The 10,569-nt window shown below is 45.8% G+C and overlaps 1 protein-coding gene across 6 annotated transcripts in view; it reads right to left on the reverse strand.

The window, feature by feature from the left end:
- Positions 1-8,518, reverse strand: part of CEP192 (centrosomal protein 192) — a 94,101-nt gene extending 85,583 nt beyond the window's left edge. For 4 of the 6 annotated variants that reach the window (XM_068563746.1, XM_068563748.1, XM_068563745.1 and 1 more), the window contains exons 1-3: positions 7,986-8,518; positions 2,418-2,588; positions 1,607-1,732 (exon numbers count right to left, since the gene is read on the reverse strand). In XM_068563746.1, coding sequence (XP_068419847.1) covers positions 1,607-1,732; positions 2,418-2,588; positions 7,986-8,095 — 407 coding nt within the window. In that variant the 5' untranslated portion in view covers positions 8,096-8,518. The remainder of the gene's footprint in view (positions 1-1,606; positions 1,733-2,417; positions 2,589-7,985) is intronic. The other 2 variants (XM_068563744.1, XM_068563747.1) reach the window with 2 other exon arrangements.
- Positions 8,519-10,569: the final 2,051 nt, after the last annotated feature.

The following is a 10,569-nucleotide window of genomic DNA, read 5'->3' on the forward strand; positions in this document are numbered from 1 at the left end:
TATACATATGCATATAGCTGATTCATTCTGTTATACAGCAGAAACTAACACAACACTGTAAAGCAATTATACTCCAATAAAGATGTTAAAAATAAATAAATAAATAAAACGAAAATAAAAAAACACACGTTGAGAAAATGAATATACAGAGTTAACAACTTTAACATATAGAAAGTGCTTATATCTAAACGTCATCAACAGGCAATTCACAACAAAAATATAAGTAATGAATAAACATTAAAGTATGTTCAATCCCATAAATACTCGATTATGAATTCAAACAGAATACTTTAAGACTGCCTGTAATACCGCCATCAAGACATAACCACCATTTACATTTTGATGTAAAGCCTTCCAGACTTTCTTCTATTCACTTAGGCATGTGTATAAATTTTTTTACTTCTAAAATTGAGAATCAGGGGCTTCCCTGGTGGCATAGTGGTTAAGAATCTGCCTGTTAATGCAAGAGACATGGGTTTGAGCCCTGGTTGGGGAAGATCCCACATGCCGCAGAGCAACTAAGCCCATGTGCCACAACTACTGAGTCTGTGCTTTAGAGCCCGCGAGCTACAACTACAGAGCCTGCGTGCCACAACTACTGAAGTCCGCGACCTAGAGCCCATGCTCCGCAACAAGAGAAGCCACTGCAATAAGAAGCCCGCGCACCACAACGAAGAGTAGCCCCCACTCGCTGAAACTAAAGAAAGTCCAGCAACAAGAACCCAACGAAGGAAGGGAGGGAGAGAGGGAGGGAGAGAGGGAGGGAGGGAGGGAGGGAGGAGAGAGGGAGGAAGGGAGGGAGGGAGGAAGAAAGGAAGAAAGGAAGAAAGAAAGAAAAGGAAGAAATAAATAAATTAATTAATTAATTTAAAATTGAGGATCAAAAATAACACCACCAAACGTCAGGGAGGGCTCAGAGAAGCAGGCATTCTCATGCACATCTTCTAACGGGAATGCAAACTGGTACAAATCTTCCAAAGAGCAATGTGGTAATCCGCAGTGGTCTTTAAAATTAAATATTCTTAACTCAGCTATTTTGATCCTAGGATTTTATCTGAATAAAATAACCTACTAGATGCAAAACGTATGTATAAATAAAGAAGTTCACTAAATTTATAATAGTAAAATTCCAATCATCTAAGTGTCTAACATGGTGCAGCCATTAACATTATGATACATACTTACATTAATTGTAATGGGAAGACGACACAATCATTAATTTTTAAAAGTTATAAACAGTATGTACAGTTTAATCCTATTATTGTTAAAAAAATTAATACATATGTACATGTACATGTGCATAGAAAACAGTCTAGCAGACTAAATAAAAAGATAATCAACGTCTCTTCTGCAGTTACTGGGATGACAGGTCTTTGTTGTCTGCCTTATAATTGCCTATATTTTATAATTTTTTCAATGAGCATGTATTACTCTTGGAATCAGAAAAAGATTTTGAAAGACTAAAAATGTTTGCGATTAATATCATACAAAGAAAACTGTTAAAATTCTTATAAACGATCAGAGACACAATCACGTGTTCATTTTCCACAAGACTACATGAGACTCGCTCTTAACACAGTGAAAGCAAGATGAAGTAAGAACTCACTCATCATCCGGGAAGACAAGCTGTAACCTCTCTCTTGGTTCAGCTTCACTCTGGCTACTGGGAGACGACTCTGATGGAATTGAATACTTCCCTTCCACTAAATAAGATGCCTGGACATCAGAATTCCTACACACAAAAATTTTGTTTTAATTGTTAATAACTAAATTATACACATTTAAAATTCACCATGACATAGGACTGTATGACTGAAAAACCAACCACCAGGGGGTAAAAACAAATAGGGTCCCCAATGTTCAAAACCATCACCTTACGTGCAAAGCACTGAAAACCTGTGCAGCAGCAGAATGTGTGTATTAAACAAGAGAGTCGTGGAAATCTTAAAGCTAAAAGTTTTTAAAGAGTTAATCCAGCCCCTTCATTCCAAAGGTAAAGATGGTGCTCCATACAGAATGTTTAGGCTAGGAGGACGGGAGAGTGGTTAGCTATTCAGGCATAGGTAAACCTCACACGTTACACAAGATGAGTGAACTATACACATCACATTTGGGGGTGCAGCTCAAATCACCAGCCACCAGGAGGCTGAACTAATACAAAGTCAATATACCACGGACAGAAAGACCATTGGTAGGCCAAAAGGTCACTGGCGTTCAATCCCAAACCTACACACCCACCACTGATAAGGCGATGGAACAGGTAAGAGATGGTTTTATCTTCTATGTTGATTTTACATAAATGGTCATCTCCCTCAGATAAAGCTAAAGCTCAAGCTTGGCTGAAAAATTTCACAGAAGTATCAGTATATAGTAGGCTTTAAGAATCTAAAAAAATCATCTGTTCAAACAATTCTTACCTGTTATCAGTGCTGGATCTATTTCTAGCAAGCGTTGAAACAGCAACAGGCAAGCCAAGATTTGAAGAAAGAGTGACATTTTCCAAAATCTCACTATTACCACCAAGTAATGAATTGGTTAAAAAGCTTGGAAATGACTCATCAGCTATACCTCGAAAATCTTCCATCTCACTGCAACAATAAAAGTATTCTTATAAATCATATATTGTCATAAAACTTTTTCAAACGATTAAGAGTACAAGTCCCATAAATCTTAGAAAACTGATAAAATCCTCTTTTTGAAACAGCTCTAAGAGGGGACACTATAGTCGAGAATATAAACATCAAACTATCTTCTTATAATTAACATAATAATGAAACACAACAGTTTAATTTACTCTTGGATTTTAAATTTATCGAATAAAGAATCAAAGAAGGCACAATACTAATGGCATATACAGACAATTTCTGGACGTCATACAAGCTGGGCACACATTCTAACAGGGAATAGAATAAATAGAACTAGCAAAATCTAGTCCCTGATTTCAAAGATTAAGGATGAGTAAATGGTTTAAAAAGTGAGTCTAGGGACTTTCCTGATGGCGCAGTGGTTAAGAATCCGGCTGCCAATGCAGGGGACATGAGTTCAATCTCTGGCCCGGGAAGATCCCACATGCCTTGAAGCAACTAAGCCCGCGTGCCACAACTACTGAGCCCGAGTGCTGCAACTACTGAAGCCGCGTGCCTAGAGCCCGTGCTACACAACAAGAGAAGCCACCGAAATGAGAAGCCCTGAACCACAACAAAGAGTAGCCCCTGCTCGCCAAAACTAGAGAAAGCCCGCACGCAGCAACGAAGACCTGATGCAGCCAAAAAATTCAAACAAACAAATAAATAAAGTGAGTCTAGGGCATTCCCTGGAGGTCCAGTGGTTAGGACTCGGTGGTTTCACTGCCGAGGGCCCAGGTTCAATCCCTGGTCAGGGAACTAAGATCTCACAAGCTGCGCGGTGCAGCCAACAACACCAAAAAAAAAGTGAGTCTGTTCAAAGAAAAAATTTAAGTTACATTAAGTATATTTGGGGACTTCCCTGGTGGCACAGTGGTTAAGAATCCGCCTGCCAACGCAGGAGACAAGGGTTCGATCCTGGTCTGGGAAGATTCCACATGCCATGGAGCAACTAAGCCCGTGCGCCACAACTACTGAGCCTGCATGCCACAACTACTGAATCCCACGCACCTAGAGCCAGTGCTCCACAAGGAGAGAAGCCATCACAATGAAGAGTAGCCCCCGCTCGCACAACTAGAGAAAGCCCACACGTAGCAAAGAAGACCCAACGCAGCCATAAATAAATAAATAAATAAAGATAAAAATAAAGTATATTTGGCACATGGACAAGGCAAAAATGGTAAAAGTGGCACACAAAGGCTAAGTCTGGAAAACACTGGTACAGTCTGTACTACTGATAGAGAACCTACAGTGCATGCTGGCCACTCGTTCGATGGACCCTGATCTCAGAACTCAGGAGACGTTACTCAGTTTTAAAAATATTTCAGAGTGCTTATCATGTAAGGGCTGTGTGGAATTCAGTGAAGAAAATAATTAAATCAGGAAAGACTCAAGAAATGAGAGGATATTGGCCCTATACCCTGAAGAATGAGCAGGACTTTTCAGGCAAAGTATGAGATAAGAGGGCTTTTAAAGGTGACAAACATAAGCAATGGTGGAAGATAATTAAAATTTATTGCATACCTACTACCTTAACTCACTTATCCTCATTTTACAAAAGAAGAAACAAACTCAGAGACTAAACTAGCTAAACTGACACAAGGTTGTGCAATTAGTAAGATTCGTGCCCAGGTATGACTCCAAACTCTGCTCTAAGTGCTGGGGTGTGGTGGCCATAGTAGGTGCTCCACCATATTCGGGCAACGGGTGAGTAAAAACACGGAGCCAGATCCTACAAGCCTTAAATGGTGTATTAGGAAGTCTGGCCTGATCCCATCAGCTGAAAGGAGAGGAAGGGAGAGGGCTTAGCGCCTGGACGGATATTCTAAGAGCTGCCACTACTGATGAGACGGACGACAATGCAGGACTGTGCTGGGGTCGGTGGCAAATCACTGACGTGTGAGTTTAGATATAATGGACTAATTTACTCTACAAAGTTAGGAAAAGCCTTAAGACCACTAGAAACCTACTAAACTTACCTAATCACAGATGAAGGATCCACACTCCTGGCAGAAGCCCAGCCCTCCCACTCCAACACCTGCCTCTCCTCCTCGACACTGTTGCATCTCTCGGGGCAGTCCTCCCCATGAGCACAAGAAGCCTTCCTCAACCTCAGCCCTGCTATCCCCCCACAGCTACCACCACCTCCATCCGCACTCCCTCTACCACCCAGACCTCCAATACGAGTCACTACCGGCCACCCAGCTCCACCCCTCATCCAAGCCCACTCCCAGCTGGCTTCCGTCCCACCGCCCCACCAGGGCTTGTCAACATCACCACTGATCTCCCTGCTGCCAAACCCATAACCCCATGGTCAGTTTTCAGTCCTCCTTGTCTTGGACCTAACAGAATCGAATTCACACTCCTTCCTCACAGAAATACTTTCTTCACCTGGTTTCCAAAGCACCGCTGTCGGCTCTTCCTCCTCCTTCTCTCCCGGACCTCCACACAGTGAGGGCTCCAGGGCTGGCTCCTGGGTCTCCTCCATCTACGCAGCCTCTCTGGATGAGTGCCCTCAGTTTGAAAGTTTTAAATCCCATATGAAACTTGTATCTCCAGCCTGGGTCTCTCCCCTGAACCTCAGATGTTCAACTACCTACCTGACATTTTCACTTAGGTATCTAACAAGCACCTAAAACATCAATCTTGATTCCATCTCATTGCAACCCCCTCAAGAAAAGCCTGCTCTTCAATCTTCCCCACAGAGAAAACGACAAGTCCATTCTCTAGTTGCTCAGACCAAACCGTCAGTGTGCAATCCCTCAGCAAATCCCAATGGCTACACCACAACCATATAACCAGAACCTGCCATTTCTCACGACTCCTGGTTGCTACCCTCATGGTCAAGCCACACCCTCTCCGACCGGGACACTCCCTGCAAGAGCCTCTATCTTCCTCCCCAGACTACCCTCCACACACTCAGGTTACCCAGTCAAACAAGCCAAACACTCACTGCTTATCTCAGAACCCTCCACTGGCTTCCCATCTCACTGAGAAAGTCAGTCTTGCTGGCAACGGGGGACTGAGTAACTCTGACCTGGGACCTCCTGCTCCTCTCCCTCGCTCCCTCCACCCCAGCCACCCTGACCTCGCTGCCATCCCTGGAACCCACGGAGGCTCCTGCGCCTTCAATTCTTTCAGGTCTTTGTGTAAACGTCCACTTTCCCACCAGCGTGTACAGTCAGGCTCGGCATGCCAATCTCCTTGCCCTGCTTCCTTTTTTCTATAGTGCTATATAGTTCACCAGTTTAACTATTCCCCACCCCACGTTAGAATGTAAGTGCCATGAGGGCAGGGACTTGACCTGTTTTACCAGTGAATTCCTATCTAGAGCAGTGCCCTGCACAAAGCAGACCCTCAATAAATTTGCTGAATGAATGAAGATTTTCAAACTGGGTCAAATCCAGCAAACTTATCACCAGCTATCACGTAAGCACCCTCCTCTCAGACCACACCCCAGTGTTTTCCTCTCTTCAACATGTCTAACTATCTACATTTCCTCTTCTCGATTTCTACAAACACTTTCAAACTCTCCCACACCAGGACGCAGGTGGAAAACCTGTCCCCATCCTTCCTTTGCACCTCTGCACCACCTTCTCACCTTCTCTTCACAGCCAAGCATCTCACCTGACAGCCTCTCCTTCCATGTTAGGGACACCCAGGATCCTGACCTTAGCTCCGTCACGCAGTGCACATCTTATACAGACAAATCTCATCTGAGTTCAGGAACACGCGCCGCCAGACAACAGGAAAATACAGACTCCACCTGAACCCATTTAAACACAGTAAAAACACTGTTGCCAATCAAAACACATCTAGTGGAGCCTATTCCTGAGGGCAAAACAGGCCTTGTCTAAAACAATCCCTGAGTCATTCTACATCTTTCTGACTCTACTACCATCCTACCCTACTGAAAAACCTCCTAATCAGTCTTCACAGTCCAATTCTTGTCACTCTACAATTAATTCTCCACATGGCAATCAAAGGGATCGTAAACCATAAGCCAGGTACCATACTCTTCCTGAAAACTTCAGTGAGCCACCTCATCTGCACACCCCAGCCTCACTCACCACATAACGGCTTTTCTGTTCCTATAATACTCAAGCCCATCCCCGCCTCGGGGCCTAGAATACTCTTCCAGATGTCTGCACAGCTAGCTCCTTCCTGACATTCACCTCAATTCAAAGCTCACCTTCTAAGACAGTTGATCCCTTATCATGAAGTCAAATGTACCCCAGAGTCCATAGTCATTTTAATTTCTGCCAGCACTGATCACTGTCTGTTTTTGTATTTGTCTGTCTTCTTCCACTAAAAAGATTTCTCCCTAAGAACAGAAACTGTGCCTATCTGTCCATCAATCTTTAAACTCCTACACAGGGGACTTCCCTGGTGGTCCAGTGGCTAAGACTCTGCACTCCCAATGCAGGGGGCCCGGGTTCGATCCCTGGTCAGGGAACTAGATCCCGCATGCTGCAACTAAGATCCGGTGCAGCTAAATATATAAATAAATAAATATTTTTTAAAAATAAAATAAATTCCTACACAAGTCTTCCAAGTAGCCGCCTCACATCTAGTCTTGTAGTTACTAAGTTACTCATTCACTTACAAACATATATATACCACATCAAAATGTATACCATCTCTTTAAGGGTTATCTCCACTTAGAAAGAATCAAATCCAAGAAAATCCAGATATTAAGCAAAGATCATTCATGCAACAATCATTATCAAAAACAAACAGTGAAAGACACTGTTTGGTTGTGTGAAGCAACAATAAATAAGGTGGCTCCCCTCAGAAAGCGAACAGTCCCTACCCACTATGATACAGTGCTAAGTGCAGGAATAGAGCTTTGCTGTGGATGCAACAGTAACACAATCCAGGGGAAGATTCCTCCAGATGTAATCTAATGCCCAGTCTCTCTTTTCCAGAAAGGACTACACTTGTTCTAAGCCACCTATGGACATGCCACATTCCTAAAGCTTTCCTAGAAGGGAAGATGCCCTAACTTCCGTCCCTACTGCATTACCCAGCCCTCCTCCTCACCTAAAATGAAGACAATACAATATTATCTTTCTTTTTACTGCATTTGAACTAAGCAGCCAGCTTTGGGATTTCTCTTGGTATGTCCTTAAAGCAGTAACTTCAAAACATCCTGCTCGAGTTTACTGATATTTAATTGCTTTAATTTTATGCTTGGATACATACAATATCATCTGCTGTAGTTGTCGACTGGAGGTCTACGTGCACAACTCAACACAAAAGTATGAGCTGTGGGAAAAAGCCAAAGTCAAACTTCCCCAACGTTCTAAGATACACTTTACCATTATGTAGGCATCTAGCGTAACAGTTTTCAAAGCTTACCGTAAACTTTGCTCTAAAAACTGGAATCCGGAGAAAAAGTTGACCTTGGAGCAGTAAAAACTCCAGTCGAATGACCTCAAAATGGTAACAGCGAGTGAAAACACTGTCATGAAAACAGCTGTCCTCCAGGCGACGGCCTCGAAAGGCACCTCATGCTTCAGCGAACAAAGTCTGCCGTCGGGAGAAAAAGCAAAGCGACCTCAAACACTGTCACCTTTCCCGTTTTTCCGTGAAATGACCCGCAAGAGGCCGGGAGCCACGGGGAGGCGGCCGCACCCGCCGGTCAGCAGCGCGTCATCCCCGCCCGGCCCGGCCAGCGAGCGGGGAGCACCGCGTTGGGGAGACAGGGACCAGGCCCCGGACAAAAGACCCGAGTCCCGGAGGCCCCGCTCTCACGGCAGCCCGACTCGCCCGCCCCGCCCCCCGGACGATCCCTCACAGAGTCCGCGACGCCTGCCGCGAGCACCCAGCCGGCGGAAGGTCCGCGGAGGAGGTGTCCGGCGTCCGGCGCCTCCGCCAGTGCGCGTGCGCGCATCCCCTCACGGCGGCCAGCCGTACCGTGCGCCCCTCGGGTTTACGTCGGTTCGCCACACGGACCGAGGGGCGGGGACTCCAAGCTGGCTTTGGATTGGACGGCGCGAAGGGGCGAGCCCGCTGATTGGACGAGAGCGGGCATCCCGGATTTGAAGCGGGAAGCCGCGCCCGGCCCGGATGCGCCGCGCCTGGCGCCTCGCCCACTGTAGGACGCCACGCCTCTCTTACGTGGTGCTGCAGAGTACCGGCACTCACCTTGAGCACGGAGAACTACTTCGGGTGGACATGGCACCTGACACACCTTGAGTTCGGAAGTGTTGGCACTGTCCCTACGGGAGCGGATGCTGACGTGTGGTCACCTGCCGCACGTTTACACCGACAGTGCTGCGGTTAGGAAGTCATCCCCGGGGTCCGCGCTACACCAAGTCGCCCATGGGGCCCAGTAAGGTTGGTCCCGGCTGAAGAGGGGCGAGGAGATGAGACGGTGCGTCCCTGATTACCTTCCTCCATTTCCCGTTCTCCTTAGGCCACGAGTCCCATCACCAATGCCTGCTCACCACGAGGCCCTAACTACTGCTTTACTGAAATCACACCTTTAACTTTTATCTCAGAATTTCTTCCCTACAGTTCCTCTTTAACAAAGTTAACTCCTTAACTGCATCCATTGAATAGCTGTTGAATGTTGACGATGCACACTTGGGACTTCAACAGTCCCTACTCCTCATTTTAGCCTGGTACGAAAAGACATCTGCTTATCACTTAACTTTCTACCTCCTCCAAAATATTGCTCAACAATCATTCCTGGATGCCCTCTTCACTCTCTTCCTTTCTCTCTGCCTTTGGAAACGCTGCATCGCTCTGCAAAAAATAAAACACCCGGGCTTCCCTGGTGGCTCAGTGGTTAAGAATCCGCCTGCCAATGCAGCGGACACGGGTTCGAGCCCTGGTCCAGGAAGATTCCACATGCCACGGAGCAACTAAGCCCATGCGCCACACTACTGAGCCTGCACTCTAGAGCCCACAAGCCACAACTACTGAAGCCCGCACGGCTACAGCCCGTGCTCTGCAACAAGAGAAGCCACCGCAATGAGAAGGCTGCACACCGCAATGAAGAGCAGCCTCTGCTCTCTGCAACTAGAGAAAAGCCCACGCGTAGCAACAAAGACCCAACGCAGCCAAAAATAAATAAAACAAATTTTTTAAAAATGAATAAGACACCCACCCTTCCTTGATTCCATTTTATCACACAAAGACCACTCTGTCTCTCCTATCCCTAACTGCCTCCTTTCACACCTCATTGTCACTCATTCTGTTTCTGGCTTGGCCCTGAGTACTACTTCCACACTTGTTTATCAGGACTGGCCTCCTGTCAAACTCAGTGATGTCTCCGCAGTTCTCTTGACATCTCTTCTTGAAACCTTCCAGCCTTGGCATTTAACTACGCCTGTTCTACCTCTGTCCACACTCAATGAGCAAAGATTAAATGGCGAAAATCTCAATATTTTCTGAATCTTGAAAAACAAATCAAATACTTAGCTCTAGAGCTGAAAGGATGCTATTTGAGTGTAATAGAGCAACGCTCTGCCTACACCATGGCCACACGCTGGCAGTGAACTGCTGCAATGTGTCCCATGTTCCAGGCTGTCACTCACCCTGAATCCCTTGTACCCAACTCACTGTCCTTCCTTCATAAAGATCAAGTGACCGGAGGTCTCCCCATGGCACCCAGCAACCTGACAGTGACAGGGATCTACACTCCAAAGTATTTGCAGGAAAAGAGCCTTCACTGTGATGCCAGACTGCCCAAATCTCAATGTTCTCACTTCCTAACCGTGCAGCCTCACACAAAGAGCTTAAACCTGCAGGTGTCCTCATCTGTGAAATGGGGGTAATCAGAGCACTTGCCTCAGAGTTTGCTGTGAGGATGAAGTCAGTTAACTTGCATCTAGAAGAGCACTGGCACATGGAGGCACTCAGCAACATTAGCTATTATCTGACCAACTGAAAAGGAGTAGACCTCCCAGTGAATTCCAAATCTCCAATTCCAGGT

This window comes from Eschrichtius robustus, chromosome 14 (genome assembly GCF_028021215.1).
Source record: "Eschrichtius robustus isolate mEscRob2 chromosome 14, mEscRob2.pri, whole genome shotgun sequence".
NCBI lineage: Eukaryota > Metazoa > Chordata > Mammalia > Artiodactyla > Eschrichtiidae > Eschrichtius > Eschrichtius robustus.